The sequence below is a fragment of the Hyperolius riggenbachi genome, chromosome 5 (assembly GCF_040937935.1).
Source record: "Hyperolius riggenbachi isolate aHypRig1 chromosome 5, aHypRig1.pri, whole genome shotgun sequence".
In the NCBI taxonomy this organism is placed as follows: domain Eukaryota; kingdom Metazoa; phylum Chordata; class Amphibia; order Anura; family Hyperoliidae; genus Hyperolius; species Hyperolius riggenbachi.
The window spans coordinates 1,159,553-1,181,814 of record NC_090650.1 but is presented as its reverse complement, the minus strand read 5'-3'; the positions used below and the strand labels follow the sequence as shown (position 1 = coordinate 1,181,814).

The 22,262-nt window shown below is 49.4% G+C and overlaps 1 protein-coding gene across 2 annotated transcripts in view; it reads right to left on the bottom strand.

Annotated features, from left to right (window-relative positions):
* Positions 1-22,262, bottom strand: part of HEPACAM2 (HEPACAM family member 2) — a 229,170-nt gene that overhangs the window by 11,159 nt on the left and 195,749 nt on the right. For both annotated transcript variants that reach the window (XM_068238468.1, XM_068238469.1), the window contains exons 6-8: positions 15,878-15,905; positions 15,751-15,788; positions 273-346 (exon numbers count right to left, since the gene is read on the bottom strand). In XM_068238468.1, coding sequence (XP_068094569.1) covers positions 273-346; positions 15,751-15,788; positions 15,878-15,905 — 140 coding nt within the window. The remainder of the gene's footprint in view (positions 1-272; positions 347-15,750; positions 15,789-15,877; positions 15,906-22,262) is intronic.

The following is a 22,262-nucleotide window of genomic DNA, read 5'->3' as shown; positions in this document are numbered from 1 at the left end:
ACTCTGTCCTCTGGTTCCCAACCCCTCTTCCCCCACTCCGGCTCTGTCATCTGGTACCCATCCCCCCCTCCTCCGCTCTGTCGTCTGGTCCCCATACCCTCTCCCCCCTAATGTCTGGTCCACAAAGACCAGTTTGAGTCACAAAGTATAAGATAATATCTAGTGCTGTACAAATTAAAGGTATAAAGATAAAGGGATGATAATAACATAAGAATGACGTATGTAAAGAGCAGCAGATAAAACATAAATAAGCAGATGTAATATGGACGCACCCTGTGCGGAAGTGATGAGTCTGGCACCGCTACAAACTCATATATCCCAAAATCATTCATGGCGTCTTCATGTCCTGAAAAAAATAACCAAACACAATGAATGAAATGGAAATGTCTGATGTGTTTAATTATAAAGATTTAGCAGTGAGCAATAAAGAGGAACTGTGGACTCTGTTACAGCTCCCCTGCCTATACCAAGCAACCCAGACCCCTCCCCCACCTATGGCACACAACCCAGACACCTTCCAAGCCTATGCCAAGCAACCCAGACCCCTCCCCCACCTATGACACATAACCCAGACACCTTCCAAGCCTATGCCAAGCAACCTAGATCCCTCCTCAGCCTATGCCAAGCAACCCAGACCCCTCCCCTGCCTATGACAAATAAAGAGTAACTGAGGACCCTGTTACCCCTCCGCTCCCCTGCCTATGCCAAGTAAAGAGAAACTATGTTACCACATCCCACCTATGCAAAGCAAACCAGATCCCTCCCCCGCCTATACCAAGCAACTCAAACCCCTCCCCTGTCTATGGCAAACAACACAGACACGTCCCAAGCCTATGCCAAGCAACCCAGACCCCTCCCCCGCCTATACCAAGCAACTCAAACCCCTCCCCTGCCTATGGAAAACAACCCAGACACCTCCTCAGCCTATGCCAAGCAAACCAGACCCCTCGCCTGCCTATGACAAGTAAACAGTAACTGAGGACCCTGTTACCCCTCCCTTCCCCCGCCTATGCCAAGTAAAGAGAAACTGTGGACACTCACCCTGCCTATGCGAAGCAATCCAGACCCCTCCCCCACCTATGACAAACAACCCAGATCTCTCCTCCAACTGTGACAAACGACCCAGACACCTCCCAAGCCTATGCCAAGCAACCCAGTCACCTCCCAAGCCTATGCCAAGCAACCCAGACCCCTCCCCAGCCTATGACAAGAAACCCAGACCCTCCTCAGCCTATGCCAAGCAATCTAGACCCCTCCCCTCCCTATGACAAACGACCCAGACACCTCCCAAGCCTATGCCAAGCAACCCAGTCACCTCCCAAGCCTATGCCAAGCAACCCAGACCCCTCCTCAGCCTATGACAAGCAACCCAGACCCCTCCCCAGCCTATGCCAAGCAATCCATACCCCTCCCCCGCCTATGACAAACAACCCAGACACCTCCCCCCGTAACACTTGATAAAGGCCGCAGGCCGAAACGTCGTGTGTTGGTTTTTGGAACTATGGTGCAATAAAACACAGCAATTTGCTCAAATCCAGGTGGAGACCCAGCCATCTTTCTTTTGTTGCAGTCCACACACACACCTAATGAGGATCCAGGTGTGAGCTGGTTGACTCCCTGGTGCATGAATTGAAGGCAGTTGAGCTGAGGGTAAGCTTTTCCTGTAAGCAACCCAGACCCCTCAGCCTATGATAAGCAATCCAGACCCCTACCCCGCCTATGACAAACAACCCAGACCCCTCCCCAGCCTATGCCAAGCAATTCAGACCCCTCCCCCGCCTATGACAAGCAACCCAGACCCCTCCTCAGCCTATGCCAAGCAATCCAGACCCCTCCCCCGCCTATGACAAACAACCCAGACACCTCCCTCGCCTATGACAAGCAACTCAGACCCCTCCCCAGCCTATGCCAAGCAATCCAGACCCCTCCCCCGCAATATGACAAGCAACCCAGACCCCTCCCCAGCCTATGCCAAGCAATCCAGACCCCTCCTCCGCCTATGACAAGCAACCCAGACCCCTCCCCAGCCTATGCCAAGCAATCCAGACCACTCCCCTGCCTATATGTATCATTTTTGAAATGAATTGTTTTTTTGTATTTATATTACAGGACATTTTAAGTTAGGCATCAAGAAGGACTTTGTGATTCTTTGATTGAAATATGACAGTATGAGGTTATGATGCATTTGATACGCAATATGCAATATCACACACCATACACACACAGATTCCTGCGCTTAAAGGAGAAGATCTGTCCCGGTCTCCAACATTCACACTTCACTCCACAGCTGGAGAGAAACTGACCTTATCTGATGGTGTACTAGGGAGATAGAAAAAGGGACGGGAAGACACCGGGAGCCCAATCTGGTGTAGTATCTCACGGATGGATACCGCAATTAGTAAGAAAAAGATTGTATATACTCACAAAGCTAGGTTGCACATAAGGCAACCAATCTGTATCGCATGTGGGGAAGTACCGTCCCCACTCGGCCTTGTGAGATGATGTCGATGGTCGCAGCTCCTTCAAAACGATACCACCTGCCAAGTTGTAATCTATGACTATTTACACTATTGATGTTACTCATGCACCCCCTAGCGGATACTGGAATTCACAACTAAATGGACCTAACACTGATGCTTTAAATTAACTCTATTAACCCAGAATACATCTTTGCCATTACACATATATCTCATTGTAATATACCCACATTGGGAATACGTATGAAGTTCCTCCCTTCCTTTCCTCCCCCCCCCCTCCTCCTTCTCATAATATATAGAGTACTGGTATCTATATTCTGATTTACATCTTTTATGTCACAAAACTAAACTATTGTGGTTTTTTGTTGTTGTAATATCCCAGTGCCTCACTATAATATGTTTTACTAATTTTAAATGAATTTTACTGGTTGTAAATTTTCTAATCTTTTAGCCGAAATTGTTAAATATGTGATGTTCCTATGTCTCAGTGCCCTGTTTCTTTCTCTCCAAGGCACGATACATGACCTGACGAAGCGGCTCTGAACCGCGAAACGCGTTGTCATTTTAAGTGCTACAATAAATTCTAATTTTACATTAATGAAGGTGACTACTTATTAAGGTAGGATTATTCCTTCTCTCTGAACCAATAACTGATTAATATTAGTACGTCTATCATTAGAGTCAACACTAAATCTCTATCCCTGTCAAAAAATTGGCACTGTGTATATATAGCAATTTATATGAGTATTGGGAATTCCAAGAAAAGCCTGATCAATACTACCTCCAAGGGCGCCTCCTACCCTCCCGTATGACCTTATCTGATGGTTCCCTCCAAACTGCTGTCCTACAAGAGACAGATAAACGAACTATAACTGGGGGCGTGGCTACACTGGGGCTGAGTGAGGACACATGAACTGACTATAACTAGGGGCATGGCTAGGCTATGGCTGAGTGAGGACAGATAAACTAACTACTATAACTGGGGGCATGGCTACGCTAGGCTTAACTGAGGACAGATGAACTGACTATAACTGAAGGCGTGGCTATGCTATGGCTGAGTGCGGACAGATGAACTGACTATAACTGGTGGCGTGGCTATGCTATGGCTGAGTGCGGACAGATGAACTGACTATAACTGGGGGCGTGGCTTCGCTATGGCTGAGTTAGGACAGATGAACTGACTATAACTGGGGGCGTGTCTATGCTATGGCCGAGTGAGGACAGATGAACTGACTATAACTGGGGGCGTGGCTATGCTATGGCTGAGTGCCGACAGATGAACTGACTATAACTGGGGGCGTGGCTATGCTATGGCTGAGTGCAGACAGATGAACTGACTATAACTGGGGGCGTGGCTATGCTATGGCTGAGTGCGGACAGATGGACTGACTATAACTGAGGGCGTGGCTTCGCTATGGCTGAGTGAGGACAGATGAACTGACTATAACTGGGGGCGTGTCTATGCTATGGCCGAGTAAGGACAGATGAACTGATTATAACTGGGGGCGTGGCTATGCTGTGGCTGAGTGAGGACAGATGAATTGACTATAACTGGGGGCGAGGCTATGCTGTGGCTGAGTGAGGACAGATGAACTGACTGTAACTGGGGGCGTGGCTACACTGGGGCTGAGTGAGGAAAGATGAAATTGAATATAACTGGGGGCGTGGCTATGCTGTGGCTGAGTGAGGACACATGAACTGACTATAACTGGGGGCGTGGCTATGCTGGGGCTGAGTGAGGACAGATGAACTGACTATAACTGGGGGCGTGGCTACGCTGGGGCTGAGTGAGGACAGATGAACTGACTATAACTGGGGGCGTGGCTATGCTGTGGCTGAGTGAGGACAGATGAACTGACTATAACTGGGGGCGTGGCTACACTGGGGCTGAGTGAGGACAGATGAACTGACTATAACTGGGGGCGTGGCTACACTGGGGCTGAGTGAGGACAGATGAACTGACTATAACTGGGGGTGTGGCTATGCTGGGGCTGAGTGAGGACTGATGAACTGACTATAACTGGGGGCGTGTCTATGATATGGCCGAGTGAGGAAAGATGAACTGACTATAACTGGGGGTGTGGCTATGCTGGGGCTGAGTGAGGACAGATGAACTGACTATAACTGGGGGCGTGGCTATGCTGGGGCTGAGTGAGGACAGATGAACTGACTATAACTGGGGGCGTGGCTATGCTATGGCTGAGTGAGGACAGATGAACTGACTATAACTGGGGGCGTGGCAATGCTATGGCTGAGTGAGGACTGATGAACTGACTATAACTGGGGGCGTGGCTACACTGGGGCTGAGTGAGGACAGATGAACTGATTATAACTGGGGGCGTGGCTATGCTGTGGCTGAGTGAGGACAGATGAACTGACTATAACTGGGGGCGTGGCTACGCTGGGGCTGAGTGAGGACAGATGAACTGACTATAACTGGGGGCATGGCTACGTGGGGCTGAGTGAGGACAGATGAACTGACTATAACTGGGGGCGTGGCTATGCTATGGCTGAGTGAGGACAGATGAACTGATTATAACTGGGGGCGTGGCTATGCTATCGCTGAGTGAGGACAGATGAACTGATTATAACTGGGGGCGTGGCTACGCTGGGGCTGCGTGAGGACAGATGAACTGACTATAACTGGGGGCGTGGCTCCGCTAGGGCAGAGTGAGGACTGATGAACTGACTATAACTGGGGGCGTGGCTATGCTATGGCTGAGTGAGGACAGATGAACTGACTATAACTGAGGGCGTGGCTACGCTATGGCTGAGTGAGGACAGATGAACTGACTATAACTGGGGGCGTGGCTATGCTATGGCTGAGTGAGGACAGATGAACTGACTATAACTGGGGGCGTGGCTATGCTATGGCTGAGTGAGGACAGATGAACTGATTATAACTGGGGGCGTGGCTACGCTATGGCTGAGTGAGGACAGATGAACTGACTATAACTGGGGGCGTGGCTACGCTATCGCTGAGTGAGGACTGATGAACTGACTATAACTGGGGGCGTGGCTATGCTATGGCTGAGTGAGGACAGATAAACTGACTATAACTGGGGGCGTGGCTACACTAGGGCTGAGTGAGGACAGATGAACTGACTATAACTGGGGGCGTGGCAATGCTATGGCTGAGTGAGGACTGATGAACTGACTATAACTGGGGGCGTGGCTATGCTATGGCTGAGTGAGGACAGATGAACTGACTATAACTGGGGGCGTGGCTATGCTGTGGCTGAGTGAGGACAGATGAACTGACTATAACTGGGGGCGTGGCTATGCTGTGGCTGAGTGAGGACAGATGAACTTACTATAACTGGGGGCGTGGCTACGCTGGGGCTGAGTGAGGACAGATGAACTGATTACAACTGGGGGAGTGGCTATGCTGTGGCTGAGTGACGACACATGAACTGACTATAACTGGGGCGTGGCTATGCTGGGGCTGAGTGAGGACAGATGAACTGACTATAACTGGGGGCGTGGCTATGCTGGGGCTGAGTGAGGACAGATGAACTGACTATAACTGGGGGCGTGGCTATGCTATGGCTGAGTGAGGACACATGAACTGATTATAACTGGGGGCGTGGCTATGCAATGGCTGAGTGCGGACACATGAACTGACTGTAACTGGGGGCGTGGCTACGCTGGGGCTGAGTGAGGACAGATGAACTGACTATAACTGGGGGCGTGGCTATGCTATCGCTGAGTGAGGACAGATGAACTGATTATAACTGGGGGCGTGGCTATGCTGTGGCTGAGTGAGGACAGATGAACTGACTATAACTGGGGGCGTGGCTACGCTGGGGCTGAGTGAGGACAGATGAACTGATTATAACTGGGGGCGTGGCTATGCTGTGGCTGAGTGAGGACACATGAACTGACTATAACTGGGGGCGTGGCTATGCTGTGGCTGAGTGTGGACAGATGAACTGACTATAACTGGGGGCGTGGCTATGCTGTGGCTGAGTGAGGACACATGAACTGACTATAACTGGGGGCGTGGCTATGCTGTGGCTGAGTGTGGACAGATGAACTGACTATAACTGGGGGCGTGGCTACGCTGGGGCTGAGTGAGGACAGATGAACTGATTATAACTGGGGGCGTGGCTACGCTGGGGCTGAGTGAGGACAGATGAACTGACTATAACTGGGGGCGTGGCTACGCTATGGCTGAGTGAGGACAGATGAACTGATTATAACTGGGGGCATGGCTATGCTGTGGCTGAGTGAGGACTGATGAACTGACTATAACTGGGGGCGTGGCTACGCTATGGCTGAGTGAGGACAGATGAACTGAATATAACTGGGGGCGTGGCTATGCTGTGGCTGAGTGAGGACACATGAACTGACTATAACTGGGGGCGTGGCTACGCTATGGCTGAGTGAGGACAGATGAACTGACTATAACTGGGGGCGTGGCTACACTGGGGCTGAGTGAGGACAGATGAACTGACTATAACTGGGGGCGTGGCTACACTGGGGCTGAGTGAGGACAGATGAACTGACTATAACTGGGGGCGTGGCTACGCTGGGGCTGAGTGAGGACAGATGAACTGACTATAACTGGGGGCGTGGCTATGCTGGGGCTGAGTGAGGACAGATGAACTGACTATAACTGGGGGCGTGGCTACGCTATGGCTGAGTGAGGACACATTAACTGATTATAACTGGGGGCGTGGCTATGCTGTGGCTGATTGAAGACAGATGAACTGACTATAACTGGGGGCGTGGCTACGCTGGGGCTGAGTGAGGACAGATGAACTGACTATAACTGGGGGCGTGGCTACGCTATCGCTGAGTGAGGACAGATGAACTGATTATAACTGGGGGCATGGCTATGTTGTGGCTGAGTGAGGACTGATGAACTGACTATAACTGGGGGCGTGGCTATGCTGGGGCTGAGTGAGGACAGATGAACTGACTATAACTGGGGGCGTGGCTACGCTGTGGGTGAGTGAGGAAAGATGAACTGACTATAACTGGGGGCGTGGCTACGCTGGGGCTGAGTGAGGACAGATGAACTGACTATAACTGGGGGCGTGGCTATGCTGGGGCTGAGTGAGGACAGATGAACTGACTATAACTGGGGGCGTGGCTATGCTGTGGCTGAGTGAGGACTGATGAACTGACTATAACTGGGGGCGTGGCTATGCTGGGGCTGAGTGAGGACACATGAACTGACTAACTGGGGGCGTGGCTACACTGGGGCTGAGTGAGGACAGATGAACTGACTATAACTGGGGGCGTGGCTACGCTGGGGCTGAGTGAGGACAGATGAACTGACTATAACTGGGGGCGTGGCTACGCTGGGGCTGAGTGAGGACAGATGAACTGACTATAACTGGGGGCGTGGCTACGCTATGGCTGAGTGAGGACAGATGAACTGATTATAACTGGGGGCGTGGCTATGCTGTGGCTGAGTGAGGACAGATGAACTGATTATAACTGGGGGCGTGGCTACGCTGGGGCTGAGTGAGGACAGATGAACTGACTATAACTGGGGGCGTGGCTACGCTGGGGCTGAGTGAGGACACATGAACTGACTATAACTGGGGGCGTGGCTATGCTATGGCTGAGTGAGGACTGATGAACTGACTATAACTGGGGGCGTGGCTATGCTATGGCTGAGTGCGGACAGATGAACTGACTATAACTGGGGGCGTGGCTACGCTGGGGCTGAGTGAGGACAGATGAACTGACTATAACTGGGGGCGTGGCTACGCTGGGGCTGAGTGAGGACACATGAACTGATTATAACTGGGGGCGTGGCTATGCTATGGCTGAGTGCGGACAGATGAACTGACTATAACTGGGGGCGTGGCTACGCTGGGGCTGAGTGAGGACACATGAACTGACTATAACTGGGGGCGTGGCTACGCTTGGGCTGAGTGAGGACACATGAACTGACTATAACTGGGGGCGTGGATATGCTATGGCTGAGTGAGGACAGATGAACTGACTATAACTGGGGGCGTGGCTACGCTGGGGCTGAGTGAGGACACATGAACTGACTATAACTGGGGGCGTGGCTACGCTGGGGCTGAGTGAGGACACATGAACTGACTAAAACTGGGGATGTCCAAACGTGGCAAGAGGTTTTTGCGCGGAAGCACAAACAGAAGAGGGAACCTCCCCCTCATGGATCTGCCTCTGAGGAGCGGCGCTCTTCACCATGATGTCGTTAAGGTCACACTTATAGGATGTCTCAGCGCACTGGGAGTGGTTGCACTTTAGGGTCTAAGCAGTGTTGCCAACCGCCCGTAAATTTATTTATTTGTATACAAATTAAGCTGCCCGTGAATTCCGTAAGGAATTCAGCAGCGTCCGTAAAAGGGCGGCCAATCGGCCGCCCGCTCTGTTGCAGGACAGCAGCGCAGTGGAGGAAGAGCTGTGGGCAGCGGTGGAGAAGGGGGGCAATCTCCCCCCCCTTCTCTCGCCTTAGTGCTCTACCTCCCTCGCTGACTGTCCCCCTCCGACGAGTGAATGGCAGTGGCGTTTGGCAGCGGGCGGGACTTACCTTCCGTCTCGCTCCTGCGCCGGAAGTTCTGCTGCTCTGGTCTGGACCAGACCAGAGTAGCGGCAGATCATCCCACGCCGGCGACGAGAGAAGACGCAGGTAAGTTCCGCTCGCTGCCACCTGCCACTGCGAGCCACTCGTCTACTGGGGACATATACATCTGGCTACATCTACTGGGGACATATACATCTGGCTACATCTACTGGGGACATATACATCTGGCTACATCTACTGGGGACATATACATCTGGCTACATCTACTGGGGACATATACCTCTGGCTACATCTACTGGGCACATATACCTCTGGCTACATCTACTGGGCACATATACCTCTGGCTACATCTACTGGGGACATATACATCTGGCTACATCTACTGGGGACATATACATCTGGCTACATCTACTGGGCACATATACCTCTGGCTACATCTACTGGGGACATATACATCTGGCTACATCTACTGGGGACATATACCTCTGGCTACATCTACTGGGCACATATACATCTGGCTACATCTACTGGGCACATATACCTCTGGCTACATCTACTGGGGACATATACATCTGGCTACATCTACTGGGGACATATACATCTGGCTACATCTACTGGGCACATATACCTCTGGCTACATCTACTGGGGACATATACATCTGGCTACATCTACTGGGGACATATACATCTGGCTACATCTACTGGGGACATATACCTCTGGCTACATCTACTGGGCACATATACATCTGGCTACATCTACTGGGCACATATACCTCTGGCTACATCTACTGGGGACATATACATCTGGCTACATCTACTGGGGACATATACATCTGGCTACATCTACTGGGCACATATACCTCTGGCTACATCTACTGGGGACATATCTGGCTACATCTACTGGGGACATATACATCTGGCTACATCTACTGGGGACATATCCATCTGGCTACATCTACTGGGGACATATACATCTGGCTACATCTACTGGGCACATATACCTCTGGCTACATCTACTGGGGACATATACATCTGGCTACATCTACTGGGGACATATACATCTGGCTACATCTACTGGGCACATATACCTCTGGCTACATCTACTGGGGACATATACATCTGGCTACATTTACTGGGGACATATACATCTGGCTACATCTACTGGGGACATATACCTCTGGCTACATCTACTGGGGACATATCTGGCTACATCTACTGGGGACATATACATCTGGCTACATCTACTGGGGACATATACATCTGGCTACATCTACTGGGGACATATACATCTGGCTACATCTACTGGGGACATATACATCTGGCTACATCTACTGGGGACATATACATCTGGCTACATCTACTGGGGACATATACATCTGGCTACATCTACTGGGGACATATACATCTGGCTACATCTACTGGGCACATATAACCCTGGCTACATCTACTGGGGACATATACATCTGGCTACATCTACTGGGGACATATACATCTGGCTACATCTACTGGGGACATATAACCCTGGCTACATCTACTGGGCACATATACCTCTGGCTACATCTACTGGGGACATATCTGGCTACATCTACTGGGGACATATACATCTGGCTACATCTACTGGGGACATATACATCTGGCTACATCTACTGGGGACATATACATCTGGCTACATCTACTGGGGACATATACATCTGGCTACATCTACTGGGGACATATACATCTGGCTACATCTACTGGGGACATATACATCTGGCTACATCTACTGGGCACATATAACCCTGGCTACATCTACTGGGGACATATACATCTGGCTACATCTACTGGGGACATATACATCTGGCTACATCTACTGGGGACATATAACCCTGGCTACATCTACTGGGGACATATACCTCTGGCTACATCTACTGGGGACATATACATCTGGCTACATCTACTGGGGACATATACATCTGGCTACATCTACTGGGGACATATAACCCTGGCTACATCTACTGGGCACATATACCTCTGGCTACATCTACTGGGGACATATCTGGCTACATCTACTGGAGACATATACATCTGGCTACATCTACTGGGGACATATACATCTGGCTACATCTACTGGGGACATATACATCTGGCTACATCTACTGGGGACATATACATCTGGCTACATCTACTGGGGACATATACATCTGGCTACATCTACTGGGCACATATAACCCTGGCTACATCTACTGGGGACATATACATCTGGCTACATCTACTGGGGACATATACATCTGGCTACATCTACTGGGGACATATAACCCTGGCTACATCTACTGGGGACATATACCTCTGGCTACATCTACTGGGGACATATACATCTGGCTACATCTACTGGGCACATATACATCTGGCTACATCTACTGGGCACATATACCTCTGGCTACATCTACTGGGGACATATACATCTGGCTACATCTACTGGGCACATATACATCTGGCTACATCTACTGGGGACATATACATCTGGCTACATCTACTGGGGACATTTACATCTGGCTACATCTACTGGGCACATTTACATCTGGCTACATCTACTGGGCTGGGCACATATAACCCTGGCTACATCTACTGGGGACATATACATCTGGCTACATCTACTGGGGACATATACATCTGGCTACATCTACTGGGGACATATACATCTGGCTACATCTACTGGGGACATATACATCTGGCTACATCTACTGGGCACATATACCTCTGGCTACATCTACTGGGGACATATACATCTGGCTACATCTACTGGGGACATATAACCCTGGCTACATCTACTGGGGACATATACATCTGGCTACATCTACTGGGGACATATACATCTGGCTACATCTACTGGGGACATATACATCTGGCTACATCTATTGGGCACATATACATCTGGCTACATCTACTGGGGACATATACATCTGGCTACATCTACTGGGCACATATACATCTGGCTACATCTACTGGGGACATATACATCTGGCTACATCTACTGGGGACATATACATCTGGCTACATCTACTGGGGACATATACATCTGGCTACATCTACTGGGCACATATACCTCTGGCTACATCTACTGGGGACATATACATCTGGCTACATCTACTGGGCACATATACCTCTGGCTACATCTACTGGGCACATATACATCTGGCTACATCTACTGGGCACATATACACCTGGCTACATCTACTGGGCACATATACATCTGGCTACATCTACTGGGCACATATAACCCTGGCTACATCTACTGGGCACATATATACCTCTGGCTACATCTACTGGGGACATATACATCTGGCTACATCTACTGGGCTGGGCACATATAACCCTGGCTACATCTACTGGGGACATATACATCTTGCTACATCTACTGGGCACATATATACATCTGGCTACATCTACTGGGCACATATACCTCTGGCTACATCTACTGGGGACATATACCTCTGGCTACATCTACTGGGCACATATACCTCTGGCTACATCTACTGGGCACATATACCTCTGGCTACATCTACTGGGCACATATACCTCTGGCTACATCTACTGGGCACATATACATCTGGCTACATCTACTGGGCACATATACCTCTGGCTACATCTACTGGGGACATATACATCTGGCTACATCTACTGGGGACATATACATCTGGCTACATCTACTGGGGACATATACCTCTGGCTACATCTACTGGGCACATATAACCCTGGATACATCTACTGGGCACATATACCCCCTGGCTACATCTACTGGGCACATATAACCCTGGATAGATCTACTGGGCACATATACCCCCTGGCTACATCTACTGGGCACATATAACCCTGCCTACATATACTGGGGACATATACCTCTGGCTACATATACTGGGCACATATATCTGCTGGCTACATATACTGAGGACAGTGGCTGTTTGCCATAATGTGCATTTACTGGTGAAATGCTTTCTCTTATGTGCATTTACTGGTGAAAAGCTGTCTCTTATTATGTGCATTTACTGGTGAAATGCTGTCTCTTATTATGTGCATTTACTGGTGAAATGCTGTCTCTTATGTGCATTTACTGGTGCAAAGCTGTCTCTTATTACGTACATTTACTGGTGCAAAGCTGTCTCTTATGTGCATTTACTGGTGAAAAGCTGTCTCTTATGTTCATTTACTGGTGAGAAGCTAGCTCTCATTACGTGCATTTACTGGTGAAAAGCTGTCTCTCATTACGTGCATTTACTGGTGAAAAGCTGTCTGTCATTACGTGCATTTACTGGTGAAAGGAGGTCTCTTATGTGCATTTACTGGTGAAAAGCTGTCTGTCATTACGTGCATTTACTGGTGAAACGCTGTCTCTCATTATGTGCATTTACTTGCCATGCCCACTTTAGTCGCCGCAAATTTCCTCGAACATGTTGCCCCCTACCCATTTGACTGCCCCCTCATATGTGCCAGTCTAGAACCGGCCCTGTACCCCTGCCTACATATACTGGGCACATATACCCCTGGCTACCTGTTCTGGGGACATCTCTCCCCCTGGCTACCTGTTCTGGGGACATCTCTCCCCCTGGCCACCTATTCTGGGGACACCTATAGACCTGGAGCTACCTATTTTTGGGGAACCACTGCTGTCAGATTAAATGTATTTTGGAAGAACCTCTGCCAGATTACGTAGATTTTTGGTGAAATGCTGTAAGATTACATGTATTTTGGGGGAAGGGGGGGAAACACTATGGCAGAGCTCAAACTTCCCTGGCAGACCTTTCACAGCAATATTAAAATCATGTATATTTGGCCCCACCCATGACCACGCCCACATTCTGTTGCGTGGCCACGCCCATTTTTCGGCGCGGCGCAGGGTGTTTTGTCAGTAAAAAAAATCTTTTGTCAGTAAATTTTTAGGTATTTGTCAGTAAAAAATAATGTGAAAGGTTGGCAACACTGGGTCTAAGTGACTCACTGAAAATTGCCCGAGAGCCGAGAGCATAATATTAGTTGTTCTCCTTTATGTTCACTTTCATGAAGTTTATTTTGTTTGTGTTTCATGCCTTTCCCTTCTGTGATTGTATGTATGATTTATGTATGATTTATGCATGATTGTATGCATGATTGTATGCATGTATAGGCTGCACGCCTACTCTGCTCATTCTGATATTTGTCTGGAACATGCATGATATGTGTTCCGCCTGCTGTCATATTTTCCTTTTGTTCACTCCCATGAGCAGCAGTAATATGTGTGTATGGCCCGGGGCCTGGCTGGGAGACACTCCCATGAGCAGCAGTAATGTGTGTATGGCCCGGCTGGGAGACACTCCCATGAGCAGCAGTAATGTGTGTATGGTCCGGGGCCTGGCTGGGAGACACTCCCATGAGCAGCAGTAATATGTGTGTATGGCCCGTTGCCTGGCTGGGAGACACTCCCATGAGCAGCAGTAATATGTGTGTATGGCTGGGAGCCACTCCCATGAGCAGCAGTAATATGTGTGTATGGGCTGGTGCCCGGCTGGGAGAAACTCCCATGAGCAGCAGTAATGTGTGTATGGCCGGTGCCTGGCTGGGAGACACTCCCATGAGCAGCAGTAATATGTGTGTATGGGCTGGTGCCCGGCTGGGAGACACTCCCATGAGCAGCAGTAATACATGTGTATGGCTTGTGCCCGGCTGGGAGACACTCCCATGAGCAGCAGTAATATATGTGTATGGCTGGTTCCTGGCTGGGAGTCACTCCCATGAGCAGTAGTAATATGTGTGTATGACTGGGAGACACTCCCATGAGCAGCAATAATATGTGAGTATGGCCTGGTGCCTGGCTGGGAGACAGTCCCATGAGCAGCAGTAATATGTGTGTATGGCTGGGAGACACTCCCATGAGCAGCAGTAATGTGTGTATGGCTGGGAGACACTCCCATGAGCAGCAGTAATGTGTGTATGGCTGGTGCCTGGCTGGGAGACACTCCCATGAGCAGCAGTAATATGTGTGTATGGCCTGGTGCCCGGCTGGGAGACACTTCTATGAGCAGCAGTAATATGTGTGTGTATAGCTGGTGCCTGGCTGGGAGACACTCCTATGAGCAGCAGTAATATGTGTGTATGGCCTGGTGCCTGGCTGGGAGACACTCTCATGAGCAGCAGTAATATGTGTGTATGGCCTGGTGCCTGGCTGGGAGACACTCCCATGAGCAGCAGTAATATGTGTGTATGGCCTGGTGCCCGGCTGGGAGACACTTCTATGAGCAGCAGTAATATGTGTGTGTATAGCTGGTGCCTGGCTGGGAGACACTCCTATGAGCAGCAGTAATATGTGTGTATGGCCTGGTGCCTGGCTGGGAGACACTCTCATGAGCAGCAGTAATATGTGTGTATGGCCTGGTGCCTGGCTGGGAGACACTCCCATGAGCAGCAGTAATGTGTATGGCTGGGAGACACTCCCATGAGCAGCAGTAATGTGTGTGTATGGCTGGTGCCCGGCTGGGAGTCACTCCCATGAGCAGCAGTAATATGTGTGTATGGCTGGGAGACACTCTCATGAGCAGCAGTAATATGTGTGTATGGCTGGTGCCTGGCTGGGAGACACTCCCATGAGCGGCAGTAATGTGTGTGTATGGCTGGTGCCCGGCTGGGAGACACGCCCATGAGCAGCAGTAATGTGTGTGTATGGCTGGTGCCCGGCTGGGAGACACGCCCATGAGCAGCAGTATTATAGCCGTACATCCATGAGAGCAGATCTGGAGACACCGAGGTCCTCACCTGAGAATATTGGCGTCCTTCTGTACTCCGTGGATGGCCTGTGATGGGGACACACATATTATAGTTTAATAAATGCAGAATTAGCGCTGAGGTTGCCATTAATGGAGGAGAAATAAGAAACAAATACCTTCTGCTCTGAAGTTTCCAATGAATTGCTGAAAACAAGAGAAACACACAATTAGAAGTACTCTGTGGCCATTTACTGACAGCAGGAAGGAATTGTCTGTGTTTCAGAGGAGGCCACGCCCAGCCAATAGGCGGGAAACAGCTGGACGTCTCTGCATATCTGCCATTTACAGAAATAGGTGAAGCCAGCCCTTCGAGGCCATAATGGTCAAACACACAAAGCAATCAATGGATGGATGGAGTGAATGAACAGCAATAACATGATTCAAAAGGAGAGGAAGAGGTTGGTTTATCTCTCCAAAGAAAAGTCCTAATGGTGTCATGAACAATTTAGTAGCACAGAAAACAAAGACAACGCGTTTTGTGGGTTTATCCAGCTTCCTCAGACACAGTTCTGGCTGACAGTAGGGCGATCAAGCACATGCGCCTCACCACTTCCTTTTCTTTTAAACGGCTTTTACAGTGTACCCGAGGCAGCTTTGTGCCCTCCATGCTGCTGTCAGAATACCCCCCCCCCCCAGTCTGGCTACAAGCAGCTTGTCAGCAGACTAAAGAGGAAGGAGCGTCCCTTGCAGGAGGGGAACTCCTGCATAACGCCCCTTCCCTGCCTCCAAGAGTCTTCTCATTGCCTCTCCTCTGCCTATTCCCCACCTCTCCACTCACTATTTCATGGTGATCACATCACAGAGCTGCATTTCCAGCGTCGTGACCTCAGGAGTCACAAGAACAAAACTAAATAAAAACAGGCCGCCCTCCCAGATCATGTAGTTTGCACAATGGGCAACAAAAGGAGGCACAATGGGGGACAGAATGAGACACAAAGGAGGACAGAAGGAGGTACACAGAGGGGCAGCGAGCGGTACAGGGGGACAGAAGAAGGCATGAGGGCCAGAAGGGGTACAAAAGGAGGCACAGGAGGAAAGAAGGAGGCACAGGGGGACTGAAGGAGGCACAAAGAGGGCAGAGGGAGGCACAATGGGGGACAGAAAAAGCACAAAGGGGGCACAGGAAGACAGTAGGAAGCACAAAGGGGAACAGAAGAAGGCAGAGGGGGTGTAAGGAGGCACAGGGAGACAGAAGGAGGCAGATGAGAACAGACAGAGCCACAGGGAGACAGAAGAAGGCACAAATGGGCACATAAAGATGCACAGAGGGACAGAGGAAGGCACAGGGGATAGAGGTGGCACATGGGGACTGAAGAGGCACATGGAGACAGAATGAGGCACAAAGGGAGACAGAAGAAGGCAGATGGGGTGTAAGGAGGCACAGGGAGACAGAAGGAGGCACATGAGGACAGAAGGAGGCAGAGTGGGACTGAAGGAGGAACGGGGGGCAGAGGTAGCACAGGGGGGCAAAGAAAGGCACAACAGGACATATGGAGGCACAGGGGGACAAAAGGAGGCAGAGGTGGCACAGGGGGACTGAAGGAGGCACATGGAGACAGAAGGACAAACAGGGGGTCAGACATGGTACAAGGGACTGTATTAGGCACAAGGAGACAGACGGAGGCCCAAAATGGACAGAAGGAGGCACAAAGGGGGGGGGGAGGATGTACAAGGCACAGAGGGACACAGTGGCAGCTGCCTGCAACTTATGCTAAGCAGATGCAGCAGAAGCAAGTAACAGAACGCCCGTAGGGGGTGGGGCGTAACCAGGAAGCGTGGCTTCATACAAGGGCATGGCTTAATCCAGAAACATGGCGCCCCCCAGGACCAATGGCACTCCAGGCAATGGCCTGTACTGCCTATGCCTAGAGGCTCCCCTGCGTGTTCCCACAGGAGGCTGCAGTAAGGAGCCACAGAGAATCAGGCCCCCACAGGAGGCTGCAGTAAGGGGCCGCGGAGGATCGTATTCCCACATGAGGCTGCAGTAAGGAGCCGCAGAGGATCGTGTTCCTGCAGGAGGCTGCAGTATGGAGCCGCAGAGGATCGTATTCCCACAGGAGACTGCAGTAAGGAGCCACAGAGGATCGTGCCCCCACAGGAGGCTGCAGTATGGAGCCGCAGAGGATCATATTCCCACAGGAGGCTGCAGTAAGGAGCCGCAGAGGATCATATTCCCACAGGAGGCTGCAGTAAGGAGCCGCAGAGGATCGTGTTCCTGCAGGAGGCTGCAGTATGGAGTCAGAGAGGATCGTATTCCCACAGGAGGCTGCAGTATGGAGCCGCAGAGGATCGTATTCCCACAGGAGGCTGCAGTAAGGAGCCACAGAGGATCGTGCCCCCACAGGAGGCTGCAGTAAGGAGCCACAGAGGATCGTGCCCCCACAGGAGGCTGCAGTAAGGAGCCACAGAGGATCGTGCCCCCACAGGAGGCTGCAGTATGGAGCCGCAGAGGATCATATTCCCACAGGAGGCTGCAGTAAGGAGCCGCAGAGGATCGTGTTCCTGCAGGAGGCTGCAGTATGGAGCCAGAGAGGATCGTATTCCCACAGGAGGCTGCAGTATGGAGCCACAGAGGATCGTGCCCCCACAGGAGGCTGCAGTAAGGAGCCACAGAGGATCGTGCCCCCACAGGAGGCTGCAGTAAGGAGCCGCAGAGGATCTTGTGCCCACAGGAGGCAAGTTCATAGCAGCTTTCCAAGTGGAGTAAAAGAAGAAACGTCTGTCTCCTCACTGCAGCCCAGTCCTATGGAAACGCGAATCTTCACATGTCCTCACTAGATCCTCCCACCTCCAGCGGCATGGTTATCAGGCAGTCACCTCGGGGCGAGTTGCAGTACAATGCAGAGTGGCAGTGTCACGGAAGAGCCATGAGAAATGCCATCGCAATCGGTTTGCTGCACCGATTTTTGTTGATGTGCTAGATCAAAATCTTGTGTTTAGGTACAGCAGACTGTTAGCCTGGGGTCTCTGGCTTTCACAGCTGCTAGCAGAACTCTTTTCATGAAGTATGTTGACCAGTGAAGTTAATGTTTGTGTGATTAACTTGATCAAGAGAAGTTCCTTCATGGGCCAGTGACCCCCAGTGACACCCAAGTGTGCACAGGCCCCTTTGAAAGGATACCATTTGGAGATCCCCAGCAAAGCGAGCTTCCCACACAGCAGGGCTCTAGACACCGCGGAGCTGAGTAGCCAGCCTTAGGAACACATGGAACATATGATTTTTAGCCTGTTTAAGGAATACCGTTTATATGAGAGGTATGAAAGTTATCTCATTCTGCTGGTCCGGATCTGGTGAATATTTTAATATTAAATTGGTGTCACTGTCATACCCAGTCGATGAGGTATTCCGCTGCTTCGGGCTAGAACATGTCACCCTAATCAAGTTTGATGTCCTAAGAATTGTCATATTCTGAGGAATATGAATCTGTGGTTGTTATGTGTGTGGGACGCGTAAGCTGAGATATGGAAAATGTCATATTTGGTGGGCACAAGAAACCCTCCCAGATGGTTAACCACACCCTGTCCAGGTTGAACCTGAGATCCCATTGTCATGGAAGAGCCGTGAGACCAGAAAACGCAATCGGTTTCCTGAACCGATTGCCGTTGATGTGCCAGATCAGAATCTTATGTCTATGAATACCAGGCAGTCAAGCCTGAGGGTCTCTGTTGTCTTCATAGGTGTTAGCAGAGTTCTTTTCATGAGCCCCAAGTATGCTCTCTGATAAAGCCTGTGTGGTTAATTAACTTGATCAAAAGAGTCCCTTTCCTGGCCAGTGACACCGAGGTGTGAAAGCTCTCCAGCAGTAAGCCCCACATGGCAAGTGTTACTAACTCAGCATGAGACCAGACTGCCTGACTGTCAGAAGCAGAGAGAAAATGAATGCCGTATATGATTTTTTTGCCTATTTACGAAATACCGTACCTAGGATAGTTATGAGAGTTGGGTTTGTAGTGTCTTGCTGAACCTTTTGATACCAGTCTTGAGGGGCAAGGGGTATGCTACAACCAAGTTATTAAACTTCTCAGGAACTGGACCCTCTACCCTAATCAAGTCTGATGTCATAGGAATTGTCATAATCTGAGGAATATTAATCTGTTATCAGCGCAAATGTGGCATTTATTGGTTTTGAATTACAGCTTTTTATAAGTTTGAACCTAAATCTCTTTGAGGGAATGAACTGTGATTGGTTTGTGAACCGGAGGGGGCTGGCTTTGCTCCACCCCCAAAACTAGCTTCCATAAAACCATGATGCATACAGGGAGGGGGCAGTCCTCCAAATCCCATCTTCACGAGAGCATGCTGCTGCTAGCCAGAGGACTATGTGGTTAGCAGCCATCTTGTCTGAACTTTGCTCCTGAACTGACACAAAGGAACTACATGTGTTTTCCCAGAAAGGACATATTTCCACATGAACTTAACCCATTCGCGTTCCGTCGTTTTCACTTGAGAAATGTTCACCTCCCATTCATTAGCCTATAACTTTATCATTACTTATCACAATGAACTGGTCTATATCTTGTTTTTTCCGCCACCAATTAGGCTTTCTTTGGGGGGTACATTATGCTAAGAGCCACTTTACTGTAAATGTATTTTAACAGGAAGAATAAGAAAAAAAACGGAAAAAAATTCATTATTTCTCAGTTTTCAGCCATTATAGTTTTAAAATAATACATGCCTCCATAATTAAAACTCACGTATTATATTTGCCCATATGTCCCGGTTATTACACCGTTAAAATTATGTCCCTATCACAATGTATGGCGACAATATTTTATTTGGAAATAAAGGTGCATTTTTTCCGTTTTGCGCCCATCACTATTTACAAGTTTAAAATAAAAAAAATATAGAAATATTTCATCTTTACATTGATATTTAAAAAGTTTAGACCCTTAGGTAAATATTTACATGTTTTTTTTTTTTATTGTAATGTTTTTTTTTTATATTAAACATTTTATTTGGGTAGTTTTGGGAGGGTGGGATGTAAACAATAGGTTTATAATGTAAATGTGTGTTGATTTTTATTTTTTTTTACTTTTAGTTGTAGTATTACTTTTTGGCCACAAGATGGCGGCCATGAGTTTGTTTACATGACGTCACTCTAAGCGTAACATACGCTTAGAGAGACGCATGGGGGAGGTAACAGCCAGAAAAAGCGCAGCTTCCGAGAGAAGCTGTCGCTTTTTCAGCGGGGAAGAGGAATCAGTGATCGTGCACCATAGCCCGATTCACTGATTGCCTGGCTAACGAACCGCGGGCCGGGAGCGCGCGTGCACGCGCGCGATCGGCCGCGGGAGCGCGCATGGTTCCTGGATGTAGAAACTACGTCCAGGAACTAAAATAGGTTAAGTATCTGTATTTTCTTCCCTTATTTTTATTTTCCATACTGTGCTATTATTTGTCTCTAATTGTTGATTTTAATGATTTTCTGTATATATTAATTATTTATATTGCATTAATAATAAACAACTAAAAAGTTGTTTTATTTGTTCAGCTACACCTATTATTCAGCAACACAAAACCGAACCTAGCTTCTGAAGAGTCGCTACAATTGTTGATAGCTAGATAAAATAGAGTGTGTTTAACCATTTTATTTGCAGGTCTAGAATCAGCCAGTCAGTGGGTTCCTCTGTCCCATTTGAACAGAGATGGTGGTAGTTACACCCTGAAAGAGTGTGTAATTTGTATTACCGTAACTCACAAGCTCCCATCTAGTCGGTCTGCTGCCAAAATCCCAGCGGTTTCTGCGCACCGGTTGCAACCACAGATTGCATGGTCTGTGTGCCAAAACCGATTGGAAGTCATTGTGCGGTCCAGCCACTAGGGGGCTTGTGACACCCACCCCAAAACTAGCTTCAATAAAACCAAGCTTCAGGCAGAGAGGAGGAGTCCTCCAAATTCCATCGTCACAAAGGCATGCTGTTGCTCTGAGGACCGACCGAGCAGAAGGCATTGTGCGGTCCGGCCACTAGGGGGCGTGTGACAGTGGTGACAGCGGTGGGATCTGTGTTGTGCTGAAAGTATCTCAGATAGCGCTATCAAATTAGCCTTGTCAAGAAACGAACCAATTCATTGGTGTTGTAGCTGAATGTAATATATTTTTTATCTATACAGAGAGACTGTAGCCAGTACCCCTCCTCAAAAGTTTTTATTTTATTTGGTGTGAAAATGTCCGGTAACTACAAGAACATGCACCTACCAGACCTGGAAAATCTGTGCCAGGCGAGGGGCATTGACACCTTCCGCAAGACAAAACAGGACATGATAAGAGACTTGTTTCAATGGGATACCCAGCCACTGCAGGAGCGGGAGGTGTCCACGGAGGAGGACACTGTCCCATCTAACTCGAGTGTAGGGGATCACAAACACTGGTTCGCATGACAGCCGGGAGCCCCAGGTCTCTCTCACTAGCTGGGGCCCCCAAACCACCATGCGATACCTAGAGGCAAATGCAGGCGAGCCCTGGAACTCTTACTACCAGGGAGGGACTTCACCCCCACTGC